Raw genomic sequence first — 27,037 nt, 5'->3', positions numbered from 1 at the left:
TATCAGTCCTGTATACTGTTTACAGTAAATTTACGGCAACTATTAGCCAGGAATTTCCTGTAAAATTACAAGAAATTTCTAACAGTGTAGTTCCATTGCTTAGCAACGGGAAGAAACTCCTGTAACTTCAGTGCCCAACCCCTATCACGACAAGACGTTGGTCCAATTTGGAAAACGTGTAGATGTCACGGTTTAGTTTAAACTCAGAACCATAAATAGGGCTATACTGCCCTCTTGTGTCAAATTATATTTCTATATTTATTTTTCCAACAAATAAAACCAAACCCGCAATAAAACCCCGTCCAACCCTTGAACTCAACAGATTCAGTGGCTCAGTTGATAAAGCGTTGGGCTTTAATCAAGAGGACTTGAGTTCAATTCCCATACTTGCGTTAATTTGTTGTGATTATATCAAACAAAAGTGGCCTAAACAATATTTCTTCAACCCGGTATCGTGACAAGACGTGAAATAATCAGCACAACATGTCTCAGTTCAGTGAACTGATGTAAACATATACTTCGGGATATTGGTTTATTTCCAGTCGGATTGAGTCTCAGGCAAGTCCGAAAGAGTAACTTTAGAAAACTGTGGATGAGCGCTGACAAGATAAGAACTCTTTTGAACGATTCAGTTCGATTTGGTGTGCTGGTTCGACCGGTTCACTCAAAAGAACGAATCGTTCATTTTTACATCGGAACGTTAGTCAAGTCACTGTTATGCACCTCAAATAAATTTGTTACCAAGAAGATTTATGTGTTGCACCGGTGATTCTCCTTTTCTGTATCATCTTTAATATTTGTGCTTATAGGAGCTATAAGAAGTGCAAGTGATTAGTTCTATTTATATTCATCCAAAAAGCAGTAATACTTTTTTTTTCTTTTACGTGTGCTGGTTTAATTATTTCCAGTGACGTGAGCAATTTCTTTGAGCTCCAGCTCTGCTGTTATATGTGTTAATGCTGCTCAGTGAATTAATTATGGGATTCAATCTAGCATTCATATCGCAAACAATAGAGAAGAACCTTAACAGATGAAACTGGGGTTCCGGCTCGGTTATTTCTTTTTGCTCTGATAAGCCTTTCTATTCTCAGATGGATTTCTTACAAAGAACGGATGCGTATACCAGATGAGTATTTGCAGAGTTCTATAATATTTAAACATGAAGCTGTCAAAACAGTGAGTATGAGCAATACGAAATCCATGCCTGTATTAGTAAGCCAATTTATAAGCACACAAATGACTTTTATAGAGTATCATACTTAACACAACAAGACAGCTGAATTACACAGAACTCATTGTGACAGTGCATTTTTGCTGCCACTTACTGTTTGAGTTAATTGACTTGCTTAAATGGCAGTCAGATTCAGAATAATTAATTATGAAAATGATTGTGAAGTGCCTTGAAAGTATCACCAAAGTAACATGTACATCACAATGACTGTGCAAAAGCAGTTAAAAGTGAGATGGACAGGAAAGATTGGTCTGCTAAATCATTTTAGTGTTTGATTTCATTCATGCTTTCATAAGTTTCATTCTTCTTCACAATTTATTTTGTAACATTTTCAGTTTTAACATACAACCACCATTCAAAGTCATAATATTTTGCATAACATTTGTATAATTTTTTTGGACATTTTTTAAATGATTGAAAATGTCAGTATCAATGATTCTAGGATTTCACTGAGATCCGATCATACCTTTTTATTACTGTTTTAAATTAGTTTGCATTTATAGTTTTTAGATTTGTATATAATCAATTTTTATATCGGTTAAGTTAAATGAAATGAAAATAATAATAATAATAATAATATACATATATATATATATAAAATCTATGTGTGTGTGTGTGTGTGTGTGTGTGTATATATATATATATATATATATATATATATATATATACACACACACACACGCACACACACACACCCGATTTGAATAATTGGCTGACATTTTTAAGTAGCCAATGTGCTACACGATAAGCAAGTACACCTATAAAGTGACATTTTTATGTAGCCAACGTGGCACTCCATAAGCAAGTACACCTTTAAGAGTGGGAGGCTTCCCTCTACGCTGATATTATAGTTAGTCTTATGACCTTTTTCTACCACCCTCTGTTTAGGGAACTGTCCCTCTCACACACTATACATCTGCATCCTTTTCCGTCATGCCACAGTGAACACCGAGATCATTCAAAATAAAGCAACGAGACGCTCTTCAGTCTACAATGTTTCCAAGCGTTTTATCCATAAATCAGTCAACATGATGATGATGATGATGATGATTCGCCCCCTGCTGGGCAGATGTACTTTACATTTTTGTCTTCAATAAGTCTTCAATATAGATATTTCTAAATAATAATAAAAAAATAAGCTTTAATACAATAAGTTTTGGGGTTTTTGGGGATGGGGGGGATTAATGAACAGAAATGAAATAAAAAAAGAAAAAAACAGAAATGACTCGGTTTTCGTGGAAGCCATTTTAATAACTTTCTAGTTTTACAATATGTTAGTTGGCTTTTATACATGAAACTCTGTAGATTATTCATAACGTTTATAGTATAAATATATAAGGTCAGAGACATTTCATTTCTATACTAGTTACAGATGAGTCAAATGTTTGTTGGCTTTTGCACATGATTATCAGCAGATTATAACATTTACATAAATAAAAGGCCAGTCATTTAATTTTTCAGTTCTATACTAGTTATGGATGAGACACTTTAAAAAAAGAAAATGAATTTGTAAAAAGACATTTTGCTAGTTATTGAAGACATTTTATCCTTCCAACTTTTACTGTCTGCCGCCTCCTTGTGGAGACATGCAACACTTGAACCAGAAGATTCAATTCACATAAAAAAACATTTAATACAATTAAGAGCATTGTGGTTTTTCCATTTGTTCAGACTGTATGGAACTTATGTGTCATTTAAGAATTATTTAAGAAAGAAAGCATGTTTTTGTATGATCTTGAACTCTTGTCTTCATGCAGCACGAGTCCCTTAAATCTTTTTCTTCTCAAATAAATCTTTCCAGGTGGGAACTATCTTGGAATAGACTTTTTCAATCTGGAAACAATTTTCAAAATCGTTACTCAACTGCCAATGATGTTTTCCAGAACAGATGTAATGTAATAAGTCGACTCCACAATGAAAAAGATGATAATCATGTTTAGAATCAGAAAATATTTCGCACCTGCTCTGACTTTTTAATCCCGTATCGAAACATTGTGGCCTGATGTTCGCTGTTGTTGAAAAGGATGTCAAAGGTGATGGGTTTCGGCATGATGTCATCGATCTCCGGCTTGATGAGAGAGTAGAAATCTCGAGGTGGATGCTTGTCATCCAAGTAGTTTCTTACCTTGTATTTCTTCCCGACTACGTCAAGCGGGTCAAGCTTTACTGCAGCGTTTAGAGCTCGGCCGAAGAGGAGGAGTTTGGTGTCTGAATCTTGAAGAGAGATGAAGGGTGAATGAGATTTCAGATTTCACACTAACAAAATCGAACACCCACACTCACCTCTTATAGTCAGATGAGCCACGTAAGGAACTCCGTCCCGTTCACCATAGTAAACTCCAAAATGAGAAAAATAACCGTTTCCGGGAAACTCAAGAATATCTCCCGGGTAAAGCTTTGGATGAGAGTTATGCTGAGAAGAAGAAAAAGTAAAGATATCATGAAACTACACTTTAAAAGCACGATCACATCACACTCTTGGTTCAATGGGGATCTGTTGTCCCAGTTTATCTGTAGTGATGAACAAAACAAAGATGTGAAAGAAAGACGATGAAATAACATTTAATAAACACCAGGAACAATATAGAAATACAGACTTGAATGTAACTTCATGACAAGACCTAGAACTGAGGAAGACTGTAGGCTTAAATACATGAGGAAGGTAATCAAACAGAACAGGGAACAGGAAACAGGAAACAGGTGAGGACTAATTCGACATGGACAACTAATGAACAAACTAGAACTAGGGCAAGACAGAAGGTCCGTTGTACTAAAAAGTGAATGTTTTTCCTTTGCGTTTTTCTCGTAAAGTTCACACGGATCCGTGAAAACAGCTAAAAATGCTATAATTCAGTACACTTTGTAAATGTAACTACACTTTGTAAGAAAAACTACACACCTATAGACTGAACATGTAATAAGCATGCACACGACATCATTTTTACAAATTTGTGTTTTAGTAGTTTACACTGAGACGATAATAGTATTGCTTTCAAAAATGACCATTTTCAGGCCCCCAAAATGCTGTTGTCGTGTAAATGAACGGCTTAAACCCATAGAAAGTTTGCCTTGTTTAGTTTTAGGTGCCAACGTTTTCAACTAAAAATGGAAAAGAACTAAACTTACAGAACCCTAGGGTTCTTGACTCAATGCCAGAAAGGTTTTACATAAAGAGAAATGTCTTGAATTATTACTTTCATGTTTACAGAAAATTCTAGTGATAAAGTATGTTTACAAGCGGTTTAATTTATAACATTTAATTATAATGAGAAACTAATTAAAACTACATAAATTAACTAAAACTAAATCTTCTACATGACGTTCTACATAACGTCTGACAAAACCTTTTAAGGTTCTATATAGACTCTTTTTTAAGATATATTATCCCCTATTATACATTTATATTAAACAGAACAAAAATAATATTTACCAGTCCCATTGGTGTTTGCTGCGCTATCGATCCCTTTACTGTCGAAAACACTAGAAATGTAGAGCGAGTCCTTCATTAAAGAGCAGTGAAGCATTAATAACATCTGATATAACAAACCTCAAAGGGGATATTTGTGGGGGAAGCCTATCAGACTATATCCTACAAGATGTGCAGGTTATGCTCTCCTCTTTAAACACACACCCAGAAACTATACTTCAGTGCCTCATGAAAAGACATCCAAAAGAGGCCTTCGTTATTGGTGAACATGTGACTCTTTGTATAGGATATAGATATTTGAATGCCTAAAAGAGTACAAGTGAAAGGAATGACAATAAATTGCAATTTGAATGCTTTTTATTTATTTTAGCATTTGTCAGAGGCAATAAGTTTCGAAAGACATCTCAGGTTAACTAATGCAACAGATTCTCAAGGGAGAGTTAAATTAAAGACTTACTTCTCTTTTTATCAGGAAACATCTGCTCATCAAGTTGAAGCAAAGTGCAAATAGCAAATAAACTGCTAAACGCACCACACCCATCTCTATCTTAAAAGCTTTTCACATAGTCAAAGAAACCAAAACCTGTTAAAGGAGAACTCCGGCGAATAATGAACCTTTGGTCTAATAAAACATCGGTACCTAGTCAATCGTTCTCTGAGTTTTGTTTTCATGATAATCGAATGTAAAGAGTTTTATCTCTAAAAACTGTTTAGCGTATAATGCTAGTAATGGGGGCATTGACTAAGTAAAAAGAAATCGCTGGTTTATACCACCAAAAAGGCTCAAAATAGCCCCACACTAACACAGTAACATAATGAGGCTCCATACATACAAAACGAAGCATTGAGAACTTTGTAAGTGTACAGACCGTTTAATAAGAAGATACTTTATGAAGACAGTTCACTTCGCGTATACAGACAGGAGCCATCTTAAAAAATAGTCTCGATAAGTCAAACCACGAACGTCGTGCTGAGTGATCTGAACTGTATGAAGTTCAGCGAACTTCTGAACTGTATGAACGGCGTTCGGGGATCGACTTATCGAGACTATTTTTTAAGATGGCTCCTGTCTGTATACGCGAAGTGAACTGTCTTCATAAAGTATCTTCTTATTAAACGGTCTGTACACTTACAAAGTTCTTAATGCTTCGTTTTGCATGTATGGAGCCTCAGTATGTTTCTGTGTTAGTGTGGGGCTATTTTGAGCCTTGTTAGTGGTATAAACTAGCGATTTCTTTTTACTTAGTCAATGCCCCCATTACTAGCATTATACGCTAAACAGTTTTTAGAGATAAAACTCTTTACATTCGATTATCAAGAAAACAAAACTCAGAGAACGATTGACTAGGTACCGATGTTTTATTAGACCAAAGGTTCATTGTTCGCCGGAGTTCTCCTTTAAGTGACCATGCAATCATCAATCAATCACCTTTCAGCTCAACATTTAGGCTAACTTGTTGAAATTAACGTGGTTGGACATTAATGTGGTTGCTAAGGTGTTGTGCACTTAATATGGTGTTAATGTGGTGTTATATGGTGATCATCATGCAAAGTTTATTATTTATTATAAAAGTCTCTGTTTTCTAACGTTAGCTATTAATAGTCTGCATCAACAATGTTATAATGGCCTAATAAAACCAAAAACAACTGTTCAGACTTACAGTGGGGCCAAAAAGTATTTAGTCAGCCGCTGATTGTGCAAGTTCTCCTACTTAGAATAATGAGAGAGGTCTGTAATTTTCATCATAGGTACACTTCAACTATTAGAGACAAAATGAAAAAAAATAAAAATCCATGAAATCACATTGTAGGATTTTTAAAGAATTTATTTGTAAATTATGGTGGAAAATAAGTATTTGGTCACCCACAAACCAGCAGAATTTCTGGCTCTCACAAACCTGTAACTTCTTCTTTAAGAAGCTCTTCTGTCCTCCACTCGTTACCTGTGTTATTGGCACCTGTTTGAACCCGTTATCTGTATAAAAGACATCTGTCCACAGCCTAAAACAGTCACTCTCCAAACTCAACCATGGCCAAGACCAAAGAGCTGTCGAAGGACACCAGGAAGAAAATTGTGGACCTGCACCAGGCTGGGAAAAGTGAATCTACAATAAGCAAGCAGCTTGGTGTGAAAAAAAATTAACTGTGGGAGCAATTGACCCTTCGCTAAGCCACGCCCAAAAACCGCCACTGGCCAATCATGTCTTAGCAACCGTAACTATGCGCGGGAGGTCTGGCAAGCTTTCGAACGAGGGAACATGCTGAAGCATTGTGCGTATGGATTGTGCAAATCTGATACCGGTATACTAAAAGTTTCGACGGGGGAGAGGAATTGTTTTCCTTCCAGAAAATCTAAAAGCCAAGGGGAGAAATGATTGGCGTGATCTAGCGTCTATGTGCGAGACCCATTCACAACTACTGGTAAATGTCGACATGCTTAACAAAAACACCTATTGCTTGGAAATATTGACGGTTCTTTGGTGATAATGATAACGTAAAATAAGACGATTAAAGAGACAAGACAAAGGCTCACTGACATACTTTAAAATATGTTTCTGCATTTTGTTAATCGACGTCCTACTAACGTTACCCCTACTAAGTAACTTAACCCAATCCGATCGCGGCTCTCCCAGTATTAGTGTTATTCCACAAGATTTATTGATTAGCTGTTTGATTTATAATTATTAAGATTATTTTCACATACCCTGCTGTGTATGAACATAGCTGTTACTCAATTTGTGTTTCCCATTTGAACGGTCAGCGTATGAGGCGCTGCTGCTTGCGCTGGGACTATAACGTTAGGCTTTCAATTTGTAAGAAATTATTCTCTAATCGGTTGCATATAATGTCGTGAATATATCCCTCGAATGCATACTGTAGTCCCTTTTGTCTTTCTCTCTCAGATATTTCACTTGTTCGCCAAAAAATTACTAATTATCTCATTGAAATGTCTGATACCGGGTGCATCCACACTATAATAGATGGGCCAGCCGCGAAAGCTTGACAGGCGTAGCAACAGTAACTAGGGAGGGCGGGGCTTAGCGAAGGGTCAATTGTAAGAAAATGGAAGACATACAAGACCACTGATAATCTCCCTCAATCTGGGGCTCCACGCAAGACCTCATCCCGTGGGGTCAAAATGATCATGAGAACGGTGAGCAAAAATCCCAGAACTACACGGAGGGACCTGATGAATGACCCGCAGAGAGCTGGGACCAAAGTAACAAAGGCTACCATAAGTAACACACTACACCGAGAGGGACTCTAATCCTGCAGTGCCAGGCGTGACCTCCTGCTTAAGCCAGTTCATGTCCATGCCCGTCTGAAGTTTGCCAGAGGAAACATCATGCTTTGGGGCTGTTTTTTTGCAAAGGGGACAGGAAAACTGATCAGTGTTGAGGGAAGAATGAACGGGGCCATGTATCGTGAGATTTTAAGCCAAAACCTCCTTCCATCAGTGAGAGCCTTGAAGATGAAACGTGGCTGGATCTTCCAGCATGACAATGATCCCAAACACACCGCCCGCCCAACGAAGGAGTGGCTCCGTAAAAAGCATTTCAAGGTCCTGGAGTGGCCTAGCCAGTCTCCAGACCTCAACCCCATAGAAAATTTGTGGAGTTGAAAGTCCGTTGTTGCCCAGCGACAGCCCTGAAACATCACTGCTCTAGAGGAGATCTGCATGGAGGAATGGGCCAAAATACCAGCTACAGTGTGTGCAAACCTGGTGAAGACTTACAGGAAACGTTTGACCTCTGTCATTGCCAACAAAGGTTATGTTACAAAGTATTGAGTTGAACTTTTGTTATTGACCAAATACTTATTTTCCACCATAATTTACAAATAAATTCTTTAAAAATCCTACAATGTGATTTCTTGGATTTTTATTTTTTTATTTTGTCTCTCATAGTTGAAGTGTAGCTATGATGAAAATTACAGACCTCTCTCATCATTCTAAGTAGGTGAACTTGCACAATCAGTGGCTGACTAAATACGTTTTGACCCCGCTGTACATGTGAAAGGTAATTCCCTGAGATCTGGTTTGGATTGCATAACGTTTTGTAAATCCTCAAAATAATCTGGAATAATTCCTTCAGTCCACTTTTGAGAGTTACGGCAAGTTGCCTGGACCAATATGGCGGTGCCATTGATGTACGATCCAACTACCAATAGGGCAGCAGCATAACGGTCATGATCTACAGCAAAATAGAGAGAGCTTTGGTGGATAATATCTAAGGAAATACTTATTTTACTATAATAATAGACATTTCTAGCTAGAAAACACATTAGAAGTGCAAACCATTGGTCAAAAATGTTAATTTTCACACAAACTGACCACCAACCACTTAAGAACAACTTTCAGAGTTGTGGTTGGCCATCTTTATTTTGCTCAACACAAGCACAGGATTGTAAGATAGGCAGTGAAGGGTACATATGCTGCCTTCAAAAATCAACTAGATGAAGGTCTCTCAGGAGACAGGAAGTAAAGCTAAATTAGAGCTGGACGTGCCTTGATGCCTTCCTAACTTGGAATGCAGCCAATGTCTATTATGCTGCTTTCACATGCTATCAAGCCCACATCATATGTCGTTGTAGCTTGTCGCATTCAAGTGTTTTGTTGTGATAAAGAGCAAGAATCATGGAGGACCTTATTAAAGCCAAAATTATATTTAACGTCCCATTCATTGACATTCATATAAACATCTACTACTCTAGATAGTCAGCTTGCTGACAATTCTGGAGTTGCTGTCAAATTCAGGCTATTTTTGCAATGTATAAAACATACTGTATAATATGCTTCAAATGTTTATTCATCTACTGTATGTAATTGTGGTGGACCAATATATCGCCACAGCCAATGCATCGGCCGATATTTGGCATTTTTTAAAAATCGGCATAAGCCGATAAGTTTTTCTGATTGGCCGATGTGTTGGAAGCGGGGCTTTTATTTTGACGGTGCTGCAGACTTTTGATGGGCGGAGCTGAGAACACCAACACCTGAGAATAGAACGCAGCACCTGATCAGTGATCACTCTAATTTTATCTATGGTGATCACACAGCGCTCACTCACTCTCCGTCTACAATAGTTTACGATCTCTGTCAGTGATATCTCATACGTTTTTTGACAGAACTGGAGGCTTCAGACCTGGTAATCAAATAAAGTAAATGGTATGTAAAAAGCTTTTAGGCTATATTGCTTTTATAGCATCTTCTTTTTTTGTTACAGAAAAGGCAAACAATACATTCTCATTTACCTTCAACATTCAGCACACAGAACATTGAAATCAGTTAAATGATTAGCATTAGCATGACTAGCTTTAACAAGGAATTTTCGCCCACAGGACTGCCGCATACTGGATGTTTTTCCCTTTTCACACCATTCTATGTAAACACTAGTAATGGTTGTGTTTGAAAATCCCAGTAACTGAGTAGATTGTGAAATACCCGTCTGGCACCAACAACCATGTCACGCTCAGATTTGCTTAACTCACCTTTCTTTCCCATTCTGACATTCAGTTTGGAGTTCAGGAGATTGTCTTGACCAGGACCACACCCCTAAATGCATTGAAGAAAATGCCATGTGATTGGAAGGATACCTGGATGTTCAGTGTCCGACTGAACATCCAGGTATCATTTAGTAATACACCATATTTAGAAAGAAATACCAACGAGGAATAATTCACTAATGAGTTTGCCAATGTAACGTTAACAGGGTTTGTTGTTGTGGGAAGAAGGAGACGGGAATCGGCGAACATTTAAACGTTTTAATTGTAAAATTAATAAATACAAAACGAAAGTATATAAGCCAACAGCCCCTAATTGATGACAGATGTCCACACACAACATAAAATCAGCCCTGTTTCTCTCTCCATATGTCGTTTATGCTCCCACTCCTCTGTGACCGGTCGGTGCGTCTCTTGTCTTTCATTATTGCCACCAGCCTCGCGCCGTCTTCTTACGTCCCTAGCCCTCGATCGTCCTGCTCGCCATCGCCAACTAACTAGAAATTTTGCGTGAAATGAATTTCAAACTCTGGTGGCAGCTAACGTAGCCTTGTTGACGAAAAAATTATTTCTCTGACGTGCACGCAGTTCCGGATTAGTGGGTGTGGCTTGCGGAGCTGCGCAATGCAGTGCATTGTGGGTGTTGTAGTCTTTCATACAAATTTCCCCCCTCCGGTTATTTTCTGTGTTTTCTGTCAATTGGTTAATAAACACCAGGTGCTCAGGCCTTAAATAGTGGCAACAGTTTTTCAGACTCAGATTTATGGGAAATTCTGGGAATAAATTAAATTAAGGAAATTAAGGAAACACAACAAAAAAAGTATCTTTAGAAAAAAGATATCGGGAAATAATCTTGGTTAATCGACTAATAAATGGCGTTACTGATGAGAATTTTAAGGACGTGTCAAACTTTGTAACTCAATTTTATAGTAAATTGTATAATTCAAATAAATAAACCAATTATGCAGATATTTTACTTGCTAACTACTTAGTAAGTTTTCTACAGATTTCAGAGCTTCATGTGATAAATAACTAAATCTTAAGGAAATTACAAATTGCGTAAATAATCTTAAAGACTAAGTCTTCTGGAACTCATGAATGATATTGCTCATTTTTTATGTGCCATTTTCAAAGAATCAATTGATTTGGGAGAACTTTCACTAAAACAAGGAGTAATTACACATACTCTGGTAAATAATGATACCAAAGTATATTCACTAATATTTGCAGATCGACTAAAGGAAAATCTAAATACAATAACTCATGAAAGAAGCAATCAGGCTTTCTGAAAGAGTGTTATATCGGAAATGAATATCGGATTAAATTCACTACAGACATCTTATATCGGAAGATTGTTTTATATTTATTGATTTCTATAAAGCATTTGGCACTATTGAACATTCTCTTACGTTCAAAGTCATTGATCATTTTTATAATTTTTTAATGCAATTTGTATATACACTTTATAATGGTTGTAATATTTCAGTCCAATTATTTCTGTACCAGTCAGAACATTAATTTTATTATCATTATCAGGAATTATATTCTGAGTAATTTAGCTGGATTGATACCAAAAGGTGTTGTAGTTTAATGGTTTTGAGGTGACCCCTGCTGTTCAGAACAGTGTAAATGCAGAGAAAACTCAGCTCAGATTAAGTTAATACTTGTTTAAAACAATCACTTTAGCAAAGCTTGTAAAGAATTTGGTTTATTTTTAAACAAATAATTTTTTTTGTTCAATAAATTCAGTAATCAACATGTTCAACATGTTAATTTTAAAAATACAGAGACAAAATGATTAAATAAAAGTAAATGTTCTGAAAGCATGAGATCCATAATAATATAATAAAGCTTTAATATTTAATTAATTTAATAAAGCTTTATAGTAGTAATTATGATATATAAATATATATATATATATGTGTGTGTGTGTGTGTGTGTGTGTGTTGATTATCTCTAAGGTGAACATAATGATATTTACCAATAACCCTGAATATAACCATGTTATGTCAACAAATGGAAAAGTCAGCCAACTGTTTATCATCATGTTAATCATTTCCCCCCCAAAATATCATGCTTTTTAGTGCCATCTAATGGTTTAAAAGAGAATAGTCAAATACACCTTTTACTGCAGTGCCCCATTGTACACTACCCCCTCTCTAATATTGTTGCTCTTCATAGGAATCCCTAAACAATCAAAGGTCAAGCAAGAATGAAGCTTCCTGAACAAGTGAGTGCACAATTGTCAAGAAGGACTGCAGGAGGGAGCAGCGGCTGTGACTCGCGATCAGACAACAGGACTCGTGTGGCACGTCTGCCATTCAGATAATGTGCGAGAAGCACATGCCTTTTCCTCTCGTTCTCCCGGGAACTGAAAGGATGAGAGACGGGGCCTAATCATATCCCAGCTGAATATCCCGGCCTTGGAAAGAGGTGACATTTCTGCCAGAGGAGAAGTTCTCTGGTCAGTGCCACCTGCCTTGCAGCCCATGTGCAGCCCCCACAATGCAGTATGAGGGAAATTCACCAGCTGCTGCTTCAACTGCCTCGGAGGAGCGGCTGGGGTTTCACTGGCAGGTTTAGTCTAGAGCAGGGATTCCCTGCTTTTTCTCCACGCAATTGGTAAATCAAAACTACATAGTGCAAAATGTCAACATGAATGTCACACATTCAAATGTACTAATATTGCAGTCAACCCAACTATTTGAAACATTCTAACACTGCAAAAAAATGCTTTTTAAATGAAGATAATTTACTGGAGATCTAAAATAACTTAAGATATTGAGGGTTTTTTCTGAATTTATCCAAATTTTGAGAGAGTTTGGCAAGAAAGCAAGAGATTATGCTTAAAACAATTTAAAATGTCAGTTGAATTAAAATCAACAGAGGACAACAACCAAACAAAGTACAAACCCAGTCTATATTCAAGCTTTTAAGCCTCGTAGTATGATGATACAGGGAAATATGGGGCTCATACTTGGTGGGGGTCTCAAACTGAGCAAAAGCGTCCAATTTCAGTGCAGTTGCTCATATTTATGACAAAAAAAAAAGTCAATTACTCACAAAACAATCAAATACCGAAACTGGACACAAATACTCACAACTCAACCAAATACAGACGTGCGCTGTAAATACTCAATGTAACCAAATACACAAATGTGATGCAAATACTCACAACTCAACCAAATTGCACGACAGTCCGTTTCTGCATCGCCAAACAAGATGCTCGTTAGATCAAAAAATAAAATAAATGTGGTAGGATACAGGTAATAATGATTTTTGTGAACCTGCCTTGTTACCAGCAATAGCCTACTTTTTAAACAAATTAGTTTCAATCAATGTAACGATTCATAGCCTAACGCTAATGCATATGTTATATTCTTGATAAAAAAAAAAATGAGCAAGTCAACATGTTCTGGTAGGAGACGCAAGCGCAACCTATTAACATTTAATCCAGCCACGGAGAACACCCCCTCGGATGGCACAGAAGTCACAGGCACATTCAAGTAGGAGATTGCCAACTTTGCCAGGCGGGAATATATCTTCTCGTTGGCCTTCCACCATGTCATGGGGTCAACATTCATTGGTGGGAATGTCTTGGCACTATTGCAGTTCTGGTTATGGCTGTTGCTGTCTGCTTGATGTTATCCTCGCCAAACAAGAAAGCAATCGCTGCAACAGAGAGGGTAGTCTCAGCCTCAGACGTCACGCCCACGGAACGTTGGCTAAACGTCTGATGCATATAGTACACTTAACTGGAAACACTTCAGGAATGTCGAAGTCGTCATCTGATTGGTTGAATTTTATCGGATTTCCGGGGGGCGTCAGTGTCGCGTTTATTTTCGGTCCGCCGGGAAACAAAGCGCAGAAGTGTGATTGCGGAAGAAAAACTGTTGTGTTTATGAGTGACAATGAGCATTAATCAAGATCAGCTAAACGTAGTTGTATGTCCCCTCCTATCAATTATGGAAGATCAAGTGAAGTACTTAATTGCGAAGGGGATATCAGCCGCGTTTGTGGGCAAACATGAAACAACAGACGCTGACATCGCAGCTGGCCGATATTCATTATTCATATATAGGGCGCACACTGGATTATAAGGTGCATAAGATACTGCAGAGTCAAACGTTTGACTGCGAGTATTCAATGTGCGGCGGCTCGCTGACAGCTAACGTCACAGCTGGCTGTTTTGAATGAGACGAGCCGGTTACTGTGAACGGGGAGCGCTTTATGAACATAACTGTGACGCACAAGCAGCGCCGGGTACAGTGTGTCTGAGTGAGCGCTCGTGAGCACGTGATTTACACACATAACCTGATTTATACGAGGTTGAACTGGCCGTGTGACAAAGCGGGCATAAGATGGACATGAGCGCGAGTTCGTGGGTGAATTTAATAACGCGGACCGTTGTTAACGAGCGCCTCCGGTGACTGCTGCTGACTGACTTGTTGCACGCCGGTCTGATGTTGTGGGGACATTTCGACGCCCCGAAACGTGACGCTGAATGAAACGAACTGTAATTGGTTGTTTGACATGTCGGTCAAACGGCCTTATGGGCGGGCCTTGGCCAAAGAAAGCTGCTATGAATTCCAGACCTTCAGCCGTCAGTCTGAAGGTCTGGCTACGCGAGACTACAGAGAGGGCGTCATTTTGTGGATTTTTAGGCCTTTCTCACGATTCCTCTGCGCCTTCCGTGTCTCCAGCGTTATCAATGATGGACAGGAGGTCTCGGCCCCTTGACTTTGGTGTTCACCCCCAGGATTTCTTTGAGATGTTTGGACAGTAAAGTTATGGTCACCGGGTACACCATGGAGATGGACATGTCATATTCCCCACACAAATGTGCAGTGGTGGCACATTTTAGAGAGTGCAACCCAGTAGGAGCATATACTTAGCTATCATCTTAGTAATTAGCATAGTGATCTGCTCACTGCGCCAAGCATTTAATTTACTGTACGTCTACCCAAGAAACTAGCCATTGACTGCTGGGTGCTGCCTGAGAAGGATGAAGCTGCTGGCGGGTGCTTTGATCTCAGGTGGCTATGCATCATTGTTGTAGAGTGGTGGTGTGCCAGCTTTGCTTGGCATAATTTACACAACTTTATCATTGTTAATTCTTTTAAAAACGAGTCCCACATGGAGATTCTTGATTGTTGCATGGTTGGTCGCAGAGTTAGCGGTCATGACAATGCTCTTCTTCTGTTGTTTGATTACGCTATGTACACAACGCAGGTAGCCTAGATTGCAGTAGGTGGTTTTATTCAAGTTCGCGACACCTTGTGTCCCCGACATGAAAACACTCTCCTCGGCCTCGTCCTGCTCGCCACAGTCGTGCTGCATATATGTCACCGGCCGGAGTATCGAGGGACCACCCCCCGTGCAGACTACTACTCTGAGGAGCTACTCCAGGGAACACCACGAGTCCGGACACAAGATAAAGTAAGTAAGTTATCTTTATTAAATCTTAAAACATATTTAAAAGAGCATCAGCATGGAAGACTAAATTCCTTCCACTCTTCCAGTCGACCGAGAGACTCCAACTGCTCGACGCCCATGGGTCTTCGGATGAGCGTCTTCCTCTATGCCCTCAGGACAGCAGTGGGGCACAAAGGCTCAGACTAAAAGGAACTTCAGGTGGGTGGCTCAGAGCAACGTAGGTAACAGGCTTCCTCTGCTTCCCAAGGGCAACAGTGGAGCTCAAGACAGACTGTGAGGGTCTTCTGGACAATGACTCCAAACGACGTGAGAGGCTGGCGTTCTCGATTCCCTCAGGACGGTAGTGGGACTCAGATAAAAGGACCTTCAGGTAGGTAACTCTGAGCAACAGGAATGGCTGGCCTTCTCTGTCTCCTCAATGCAATAAAACAGTAGAGCTCAAAGTACCTGAGATGGAGGGTCTTTAGAACTACCAGGGAGCTCAAGAAGTAGTGGTCTTTGAGGTCGGCGAACTCAAGGCAGTGTGGGCGACTGGCTTTCTCTGTTCCTGCAATACAGCAATAGAGCTGAAGTACTTGAGGCGGGGAGACTTTAGAACTATCAGGAAGCTCCGGAGGTGGCAATCGTCGAGGTAGGTGAACTCAAGGCAGCGTGAGTGACTGGCTTTCTCTATTTCTCAGGACGGGAGCTGCACACATCTATACACAGATAAAGATTCCCCACTCAGGGCTGGATGATCCCAGGGGAGATTGGAGCGAACAGAATCTTTCAATCTTCCTCACACGTGTACAAAGCAATCCCTCTACAAATTCACATGTGAACACTTCAACTCGTAAGCACAGCAATTCTACAAATACCTCACAGTGGGTTTAAGCCTTCACTCCATTTGACCTGGATCTTTTTACCCACAGCTCGTATTCCGACAGGAGGGGGTACTGCATACTGACAAAAAGGCAACTGCATTATACGAGAAAACAAGCGTGCTTTCCCATCACCAACTTCAACCTCAAAAGAAAAAGATCAGCAAACCGGTACGGATCCTCCAATAGATCACAATGCCTCCATAACTTAATTACGATGTTTGTACAACAATCTGGAATCAGGTAATTAACTTCTCCATAGATGACGATCAACACACTCGTGACAATCTTCTCCCCTGCTCGTTCTCTCGCTTTTGGCCGGTGCTTCGCTCTCCGTACTTCGCCGAGACGCTTCCCCTCCAACTGCTTCTTTCATATCCCTCTGAACATAAGCGCTCATGTTTGCCACCGTAATCAACTCTGATTTAGTACAGCTGTGTATAATTTCTCCTGTTCGCGTCTTGGATCAGCCATGACGGTGATTCGGTACCGGCCTGGTGTTACAACCGGAAGTGCTCCCCCAGGGGACGATACGCTGAAATTTTGGTTCCGGCTTCGTCAGCCGGTGACATACTCACAACACAACCAAATACAGAGACATTGTTTGTAAATTTGTTGCTATATACTTAGCAACCAGAGTTTCCGATAGAGTTTCGTTTTACGGACATTTTGATGACATGCCGGACAAATATCGCCTCTTAATTAGTCAAGTTGAGGAAAACTGGAGAGAAGCTATGAAACTTAAAAAAATGACATTATCAGGCCTTATAGAATCCAACATGTTTATTAGCCTAACTTTCAAATGGACAGAAAAAAACACTATTTTGACTATGGTTTCATATTCATAATGTGAGATTCATAACAGAAGGAATGTACTAGATCGAAGTTTTGATCACATTGAAATTGGCATACAAATAGTGATACAATAGGCTGCATGGTTAAAATGATCATTTGAATGTGTATTTGGTCACTAGGAGTTGGCTAGCTGTTTTCCACACCTGACAGCTGTCACTTGCTTTTGGAGTCTGGATGTCTTCAGCATTTACTTGAACATGAAGTCATTAAAGCATCATCATCATCATGTCCTGTCCTTATTTACATTTGCTCAGCTTTCATCCAACATGCCCAAACTCTCAGATTAAATATCATTAGGGTTACAGAAGAACATTTTGATTTCAGTTGTGTTTCCGCTGACTTTTGTTTCCAGTGTTGATGTTAAAGGGATAGTTCACCAAATAAATATAATCACTACAAACCTGTATGACTTACTTTCTTCCTTGAAACACAGATGATGTTCAGGACAATGTTAACTGCTTATAGTTCTACATTCGCAAGTGCTTTTTGTGTATGTTTGGTTTCATAAATTGAAAATACATTTTATTACAAAATGTTTGGTGAAAATATTGTGATTTGTTCTTAAAATCGTTCATGTGCACATTTCACGCACAAATCTGTGTGTATGCATGCTTAGTGAATGAGACACATTTCCCCCTAAATTTTGAATTGAGATGTGTCCAGAAATTTCACTTTTGATATTAAGTAGTTATCATCAGATTCTCATTTATGGATAAACTGCCCCTTTAAGAGCTGAGAATGGCTCTGTCATGACTGTCACATTCCATGAAATCATTTCATTTCACTTACAGTACAATATACAGTTATCAAAAGCTCTATTGTTTTGAGGGGGAGATCTAACCAAACTTTACTCAAAATATCACTATCATTATTCAGCTGATCATACAACCCTGCAAACAAAGATTCTGTGTCTTCATTGTCATATAAAACAGTCTCGCTGAGGCCAGAGCAGCATTTGCCATCTCCTGTCAGAAACCCCACCTGTTTCTTAAGCGTTGATTACGGTACCTTTGACCTCACTGATAGAAACGTACACAATGGCAGGTCTTTCAGGAGTCTGCTCGTGTGGCCCTTATGGAACAGCTGTATCAACCCCAGGAACGGCAACTGGCCGGCAAACACAGGCCTCTTACTTTAATGGCTCAAACGCTAATGATTCAGCATGAACATGTGAGGAAGCCATTAGCTGATCCCCCTCAAAACTTCATGTTGGATTTAAATCAGTCAGGGCTGATATAGAAATGTAATTTGGTAGTTCATGATCTAACATTCGGAAGAAATTATCTATAAAAAGCCTTGATGAATTCCACAGAGATATTTTTAAAATCGAATCGTAGTTCTTGAAACCTGGTCAGGAACTACAGGAAACATATGATCTCTGTAATTGCAAACAAAGGATTCTGTACCAAATATTAAAGGGTTAGTTCACCCAAAAATGAAAATTCTGTCAGTATTTACTCACCCTCATGTTGTTGCAACCCCTGTAAGACCTTCGTTCATCTTCGGAACACAAATTAAGATATTTAAGATATTAAGATCACTCCTGCATACAGTCCATAGGCTTCTTGAGGGACTGGCTCTTGCTTTTCCCGAAAAGTCATTAAAGACATCGTTAAAATAGTCCAAGTGACTACAGGGGCTCAATCTTAAGTTTATCAAACGACGAGAACACTTTTGTGCGCAAAAAAACAACAAAAATAACGACTTTATTTCAACTATTCACTTCCTTCTCCATGAGCTGGTAAGTCAGTTAACGTAGTGTGATTGCGTAGAGCTACGTCACACGTAGGCTCACTATTGGCCGACGCTGGTCATGTGTGTGTGATGCGTGTGACGTACAATAACAGAAGCTTAGGCTATTAAACTAGTAATCTGACTCGTGCAGAGGGAGAAATAAACGAATAGTTGAAATAAAGTCATTATTTTTGTTGTTTTTTTGCGCACAAAAAGTTTTCTCGTCGTTGAGATTGAGCCACTGTAGTCACTTGGACTATTTTAACGATGTCTTTAATGACTTTTCGAGGACAGCAAGAGCCAGTCCCTCAAGAAGCCTATGGACTGTATGCAGGAGCGATCTTAATTTCTTAAATATCTTAATTTGTGTTCCGAAGATGAACGAAGGTCTTACGGGGTTGGAACAACATGAGGGTGAGTAAATACTGACAGAATTTTTATTTTTGGGTGAACTAACATTCAAATATGAAATAAAATGCAAATTAATTACTTAAAAATCATACAATGTGATTTTCTGAAGAGTACCTATCATAAAAATTACAGACTTCTACACGCTTTTTAAGTGGGAAAACCTGCAATATCGGCAGTGTATCAAATACTTGTTCTCCCCACTATGTGTGTGTATGTGTATATAAATATATTTTCAACATTAGTAAGCCGAAAAAATTGTTTGGTAATTTGGTTACCTTTAATTATAGTATTCTTATTAATTGTTTTGTTGGTTGCTTAAGGTTCATTAATTTAGCTGAAAATCTATGAATTTTTTTCAATATTTTAATAAAATGCAACAAAATACATATATTGTGTCAAATGAACTGTGGAAATGTTCGGGTTTTTTTTTTTTTTTTTGTAAAGATAGTTTGCACCTATTAAAAATAAGAATCTATTTTGTCTATTTTAAATAAATTAACTTTTTTTTCTGGAGTAAAACCGCTAACCCCAGTGTCCCGCATCTACTTTGTACATGTACAGGAAAAAGTGCTGAACTAATCTACACCTTTTAAAAGAATAATCAATTCAATGATTAACCAATATAAAGAATTATCAATGATTTTGACTAAAACAGAGTCCTGAGCGGACCTGCTTACACGATCATGTCATGGAGCTTCGATAGCGATCTGAAGGCACGCACACAAGCAGCCAAGGCTATTTACAGCTTCTGTGTGCAACTGAAATAGACTGAGAGTTGAATTTCAATAGGGGTCTTACAGCTCAACCGCTCTCTGTCTCTCTAAATCTATCTATCTCTCTCCACTCCAGCTGATTTTAGAACACAGGTGTTGACCTTAGCCATTATGAGCTTCTACGTTCACATTCCCCAGCAGCTCCTGTTTCTGCAGCAGTCTTACATGTGATCCCAGAGTCAAGCAAAAATAGGCAAAGGCATAATAAATGTAGTGAGTCCGTTTCAATGTCAAGAAAGAAATGTTCCTTGATCAATCTCCCTGCTGGCTGATATATTCAACCAATCACACTGTAAGATAGATCTGAGCTGAACAACATTTCCCTCAGACTCTAGCAGCGGTTCATATTTAGGATTAGTGTTTGGTCATCTGTAACTTTTTTTTTCCATTTCAATCCACAGCACCAATCTTCCACCTTTCAGTAATTTAACATCTGTTGCACTAACCATTTCACCATTTTTTTTCTGTCTTGCATATGTCACTTTGTCTGGGTCTGTATATAGCCTACATATTTAAATTAATTAGTTTATACTTATAAATGACATATACACACACACACACACACACACACACACACACACACACACACACATTATATACATAGTTCCCACATGACGTCACAACATACGGGCATTTACCAACTCGGCGCCATTGCTGAGGGCACAATATTAGAAGAACCCATACGAATTAAACGAAGTGAAATGACTTTCCTGCTAAAACTTGAAAATGGTCATCTCCTGCTGGGTCAATGGATGTTCAAATCGTGCCAGAGGTTCTGTTAAATTTGGATTTTACAGTATACCCGTCATCAGACTCAATGAATGTGAGAAAACATATATATATATATATGTATATATAATATTGTAATGAATACGATTTAATAAGGATATATATATATATATATATATATATATATATATATATATATATATATAATATACAATTAATAAATTTAATTGTACATATATTTTTGTGTGTGCGAGATTCAGGTATTCCCTATGTTATGAGGACAAAATGTCCCCAAAAGATGTCAATATATGAAATCCTTGGGACATTTTTGGATTCACTGTGGAAAACAGCTTTTATAAAAGAACTTTATAAATAAAAAAAAAAAAATTTTACATCTAAAAAAGCAGAACGTTTTCTGTGATGGGTAGATTTAGGGGTAAGGTTAGAATATACGTATATATATGGAATGTCCCCTTAAAACGTGAAAATAACGTGTGTGTGTGTGTGTGTGTGTGTGTGTATAATTAAATCTAACTGTTAGATCTTAACCACACATTAACCATAATTCTACCAAACAAGAGAAAATTCTTGTTGTACGCTAAAATGGCACATTTTAGCATGCAACAAATGTAATTATGTAGAGATGTGTGACCAATATAGTAGACAAACTGCTAATGCACAATCAATACACACACTCTAAGATTACAGGTCACAAGTCTGTTCTGATTGATCAAGCTCAGCAGAAAAAAAACAAAACAAATAATAAAACAACTTACAAATCCATAAAAGACATTATCAAGATCAAATGCTTCTCATATCTTATAGCTGCTCACCTCAAAGTTGTGTCCAGTCTCAAAATTCAGACTTTTTTTCTTAGAATTGTGGGATATAAACTTGCAATTTGCAAGAAAAGGGCAAAATTGTGAGATAAAAAGTAACGATTACCTTTTTTTTTAATTCACTGACTGAAACAAGCTTTTAGGCTATATATAGACACTATAAAGAAAGACAAAAATGACATGAGCATGTAAAATCTGTCCTGAAGCCTTGCTCTGAGATGTTTACAGAAAGACCAAATTAATTATTCCCATTAAAATCACTGAGACATATAAAAATCACACACACCAAAAGCACCAACTTCTTTGTCAGCTGTGCACCAGAAAACATTTTCTGTCATGCTGGCCCAATAAAAGCTGGTGGCAGTTGTCTTTTTGCCCACCCCATGCTTTTTTTAAGAAGCCATTGACATTCAATGGCAGCTCTCGCTGTGGGTGCAGTGTGAACAGCTGAGAGGTGTGATTTCACAGGCTGCTGGCCCTGTCAGAGCGCTGAGGGCTGCGAACAGGAGGTCTAGGAGAGACCCAGGCCTCTAAAAGACACCAACAGGTGGAAGGCCGCCAACAAGGGGGAGGGCGACCCATAGAAAAGGACGGGAAGCCAAGCCAGATCTGGACACAATCCAGGAGATGGCGATGGACGAGGATACGCACGAAAGAGAGGAGGACAGAGTGCGCCGGACCTGTGTTTGTCCCATCTGACGGAATGGGCGCCAAGGGACGGGCAAGTGATGTGGGAAACCTGTGCTGAAACTGTCAATGCTGTCGGGCTGCAGGGCTTTTCGACGCGTCACTGCTTCCTTCTGTTTTAGAGGTTTGGTTTCAAACGTATTTCAGGAAGAAAATGCCATTTTTAACCATTTGACTTTTTATAAAGCACATGCAAAAGCAACATGCAATTTTCTAGACAACAGCCTGTTGTTCACCAAATGCTTGCCAGGCCAGAATGAGATATGGGTTGACTTTATGGAAAGTTGACATGTCCTGTGGTGTGACGCGCTGAACTCACTCTAAACGTATTTTTAAACTGCTTAAAGTTAGCATTTAACACCATCTAAAATCAATCCAAATGATTTTTTAACAGCAAACATTACGTTTTTATGACTTAAAATAAAATAGAATATTTGTACTTTTAAATATTCATTTGTTTCACTGCAGGGATGTTTAAAATGGGCAAGTGTAAAAAGTTAAAAAGGTGATTTAACACTTTCCCCAGATTCATCAAGTCTTGTCTATAGAAAAAGTCCATGTTATGTGTCAACTTTCCATGTGTCTTAGGTCTTGGCATTAGTATTGGAGTTTTATCTGAGTTGTACAAACAAAGTTGTGATGCACTGTGTGTTTAACAGATCCGGCTGTTGCTCATTGAGACGACATACTTCCTTATATCCCCATATGCGGAATCAATCTATGGAATGTAAGGAAGTGTGTGGCCTCAGAGAGACTTTATCATCACCATTCACACAGCTCCTGAAAACTGCAAGACAATATAAAACTATAAAACTGAATTACATTACGCATTACGTACTCATAGAGAACATTAACATCCATCTTAATGGACATTTTCACAAATGAATATTTAATGATTATATATATATTTATATATATATATAAAATGAAAAATCAGAATATATATATATATATATATATATATAAGAAATAAACAAAACATTAAGATAGTTAATTTGTTTTATAACTGTTACACTATTATTTACTTTAAATAAATTTAAATGTATAGTAAAATAAATTATTAATTAAATAAAAACATATAAATTACTTATACAAATTGTGTAATATATAGCAGAAATAAAAAACAGATTGTTAACTAGTTAAATATAACTTTGTTATATAAAAATAAATGTTATATGTATAAAATATAAAAACGATAATTTTAAAGATTATCATTATAAATGTATATAATTATAATTATATAATTATTTATAAAATAAATAAATAAAACATTAATATAAAAAATAAGGAAGAATTTAAGAATGAATATTCGTTCAATTTATTTAAAATGATTTATTTTCAAAAGAACCTCAAATATCATCTTGGTTGATTTAGCGGATTCAGTTACAACGGTGGAAAAAATACTGAATATTATAGGAAAACTCTAATGTTAGATATAGAGATTTTCCAAGAAATCTCTAGTTAAATATAACTAGTTAACTAGTTAAATATAACTTTGTTATATAAAAATAAATGATATATGTATAAAATATAAAAACGATCATTTTAAAGATTATTATTATAAATGTATCTAATTATAATTATATAATTATTTATAAAATAAATAAATAAATAAATAAAACATTCATATAAAAAATAAGGAAGAATTAAGAATTAATATTCGTTCAATTTATTTAAAATAACTTATTTTCAAAAGAACCTCAAATATCATCTTGGTTGATTTAGTGGATTCAGTTACAACGGCGGAAAAAATACTGAATATTATAGGAAAAATATAATGTTACATATAGCCTAGTGATTTTCCAAGAATTGAGCATTTTTTTAAGTTGCCCCTGGTTTAGGAAGCTTCTGTTTTAATGTATGAATTAGGATCTTCTTAACAACCTAACAAATGAGGTTACAAATGACTTTCTAACGGTTATGTCAAAGTCAAGCTCAGGCACCATTGTTAAACATGTTGATGTTCCTGAGCTCCTCCATGATGACATGAATACTGTAGGGCTCTGACAGAGCACAGCTGCTGTTGGACAGGTGGAGAAGAGCTAATTCTGACCTGACACCGCAGAATGAGGACATACCGGCACATCCATGCACTGTCTCTCTCTGTCATCGTCTTGCAGGAGGAAGATCATGACGTGGATGGACGTCTTCTGCTGACATGATCCTGCATGCAAAGCAAAAAGTTAGATCTGAGATTAATCTGGTGACTGGATAATTGCCCGTGTAAACTGTTGATGTGCAAATGACACGAGTAAAAATCAATGCTTCTCCTCCTCACCTCCATAAATATGATGATGTATTGAGCTGGAAACTTGTCCGTCCTCAGAAACACGTCTTAGTTGCTGGTAAAACGGAACCAAGTCAGGTGTTTGAGAGAGGTTTGGTCCCTTTCAACCAGCTACTGCGCCGTGAATTCAACCAGCAACAGCAACAACTAAAAACAGGTGGATTTGCATCCAAAATATCACAATATAAAAAAGTTTCTTAAATATGTGCTTAATGCATAACTGCCATTTTAACCTATATCACAAAAACACTGGTGTTGTGTATTATTATGTTTAATAGCAATGATATAAAATTTGTGCAATATTTCAGTTCTGCTCTCTACAGGAACGAACAGGTAAATCTTCATCAGCCAAATGTTTCTATATTATAGATGTTTTCTAAATACATGAACATAAATCCAGTTACTTTTTTTTTTAAACCAGTCCTGTGTTTTCCATCTTGTGTCTTGTAATATGAGCACATTTTGATAAAAAAAATTTAAATAAAAGCAAGCATTTGTCTTTATTCTTCCTCTAGTCTTTCAGTGTTTGTTGCATACATTTTAGTTGCCATAATGTCGGTCTTATCGTACATTTATTTAAAATACATTACTTGAACATATGCTAGTGTTTTAAAATACTTTATCACTTTATATGTTTTTTTGAAAATTTTAAAATGTCAACCCTATTATGTGGTCTTGTAAAGGAAACAACTGATATGAGCATATACCAGCATTATATTCTCCATCTGATAGGCATCTTGTATTTTTATTTTAAAGGCACACCATGTAATTTTAGTCCAAGAAAAATCTAGAAAACGAGATTTAAACAAAAAGACTAACTGTGTTGTGCTGTATAACAATGATTAGTTTTTAGCCTATGTTGATTAATGTATCCAAACAGTGGCTCGCTTGTCTAATAAAACACACACACACACACACACACACGTGTGTGTGTGTGTGTGTGTGTGTGTGTGTGTGTGTATAAAATAGCGTGGCTGCCATTGTTGAGGAGAAAAGTTTTGTCCCCCACTCCCCCAATTTTACCAAAAATTATTTTATAATGTCTAAAATATGTAGGCTACCTGAATGCATACTGAAGCATCTGAGCCAGGGGAACAGTTCATTTGCTCCAAATATAGCCATAATGCCATCTAGTGGTAGGAGTTTCTGAACAAGAAAAATACATAACTAAGCATAATTTTAGGGTTTGAATGATTAGTTACATGTAACGTTACGTGAGGAGAGAATGAGAGTTAAAACTTCAGCTGTTCTCTTTGGGTGGCCGACTGCCTAGTGCCTAAGTTACTAGTCAACAACAAAATATTGAGTGATTTATTAAGTGTTTTTGGCTCATTATCTTGGTCAAGGGCACACGTTGAAGACCATGTGAACCAAAAGAGCAACTTAATATCAGTGCAGACAGAGATGCCAACCGCAAACATGTTCAGCTAAAATCAATTCTTTCCCGTGTGACTTCCCTCACAGTAGTAACGTTATAGGCTCAACTAACATGACTTCTACAATTGGTTGATGAATTAAATATTTCATCATCACCATCCTATAATTAACAATAAGCGTTGTTACTTTTGATATGTAGCCAGGTCTCAGCTTTAAAATTATCTATTGTATTATTGTATTTATAATTATCTATTGAAACAATACTTACCGTTTTGCGCTCTTTAATTGCCGAAACCATAGCCTTTATCTTCATGGTCGGGTCCTCTGGGTCCTATAGGAAATTACATAATAGCCACCCTCTTTCACGCCTGTTTGCAAATCCTTCAAAAGCATATGATAATGCTGTTTGAACTACATTTTATTGACCATTAATGTATTAGTTAGCTTGTGTACTAAACATTCGTCTCTTCTGCTTTACTACTACAGCAGCACGAAATAAACATGAGTGAACACGAGCTATGATGAAAGGAACAAACTTACCAAAATCCAATTATGACAGACACCATTTAAATGTTAATATTTCAAAAAACAAGTAGAAACATATTTGTGATTAAAAGATTATACCAATATTTGTATAAAAAATCATTTTGTGTAATTGACAGTAAGTATCCTATAGCAAACAGTTAATTTTAACCATTAATTTTATAGTAATGTAAGCTACCAACGGGTATTTCCTGTATAGTTTACACTACAGCATGAGGTATATATGTCCTTGAGAATATTTTCCATGTAACTGATTGGCCCCAATTAATTGATACTGAATCGAATCGTGAAATGTGTCTCAATACCCAACGCTAGTATAAAGCATATGACCAGCAATTATTTTTTC

At 37.4% G+C, this 27,037-nt stretch overlaps 1 protein-coding gene across 3 annotated transcripts; it reads right to left on the bottom strand.

The window, feature by feature from the left end:
* Positions 1–2,435: 2,435 nt before the first annotated feature.
* plaat1l (phospholipase A and acyltransferase 1-like) lies at positions 2,436–26,527 on the bottom strand. Of its 3 annotated transcripts, XM_089120102.1 has the most exons (6): positions 26,417–26,527; positions 24,763–24,918; positions 24,563–24,648; positions 3,515–3,644; positions 3,192–3,445; positions 2,437–3,064 (listed from the first exon to the last, which is right to left on the bottom strand). In XM_089120102.1, the coding sequence occupies exons 3-6, from the start codon at positions 24,614–24,616 to the stop codon at positions 2,999–3,001; spliced, it is 504 nt and encodes a 167-aa protein (XP_088976228.1). In that variant the 5' UTR covers positions 24,617–24,648; positions 24,763–24,918; positions 26,417–26,527; the 3' UTR covers positions 2,437–2,998. The 3 variants fall into 3 exon arrangements, with proteins under 3 accessions (XP_088976229.1, XP_088976228.1, XP_039530251.1); XM_089120103.1 differs by lacking the exons at positions 24,563–24,648; positions 24,763–24,918; positions 26,417–26,527 and adding an exon at positions 10,149–10,206 and having other exon boundaries at positions 2,436–3,064; XM_039674317.2 differs by lacking the exons at positions 24,563–24,648; positions 24,763–24,918; positions 26,417–26,527 and adding an exon at positions 4,662–4,833 and having other exon boundaries at positions 2,440–3,064.
* Positions 26,528–27,037: the final 510 nt, after the last annotated feature.

Source organism: Pimephales promelas, chromosome 15, assembly GCF_988280905.1.
Source record: "Pimephales promelas chromosome 15, fPimPro1.hap1.1, whole genome shotgun sequence".
Lineage (NCBI taxonomy): Eukaryota > Metazoa > Chordata > Actinopteri > Cypriniformes > Leuciscidae > Pimephales > Pimephales promelas.
Note: the sequence above shows the minus strand (reverse complement) of the source record. Positions and strands in the feature narration are given on the sequence as shown.

What these genes read in the sequence shown, in the direction of transcription:
- plaat1l (XM_089120102.1), bottom strand. Translation starts at nt 24,616, where the DNA reads ATGATCTTCCTCCTGCAAGACGATGACAGAGAGAGACAGTGCATGGAT. An exon ending in GACAGTGCATGGATGTGCCG is followed by an intron (nt 3,645 to 24,562) that starts GTATGTCCTCAT and finishes TCTTCTTCTCAG; the next exon opens with CATAACTCTCATCCAAAGCT. An exon ending in GGATTAAAAAGTCAGAGCAG is followed by an intron (nt 3,065 to 3,191) that starts GTGCGAAATATT and finishes AATTGTTTCCAG; the next exon opens with ATTGAAAAAGTCTATTCCAA.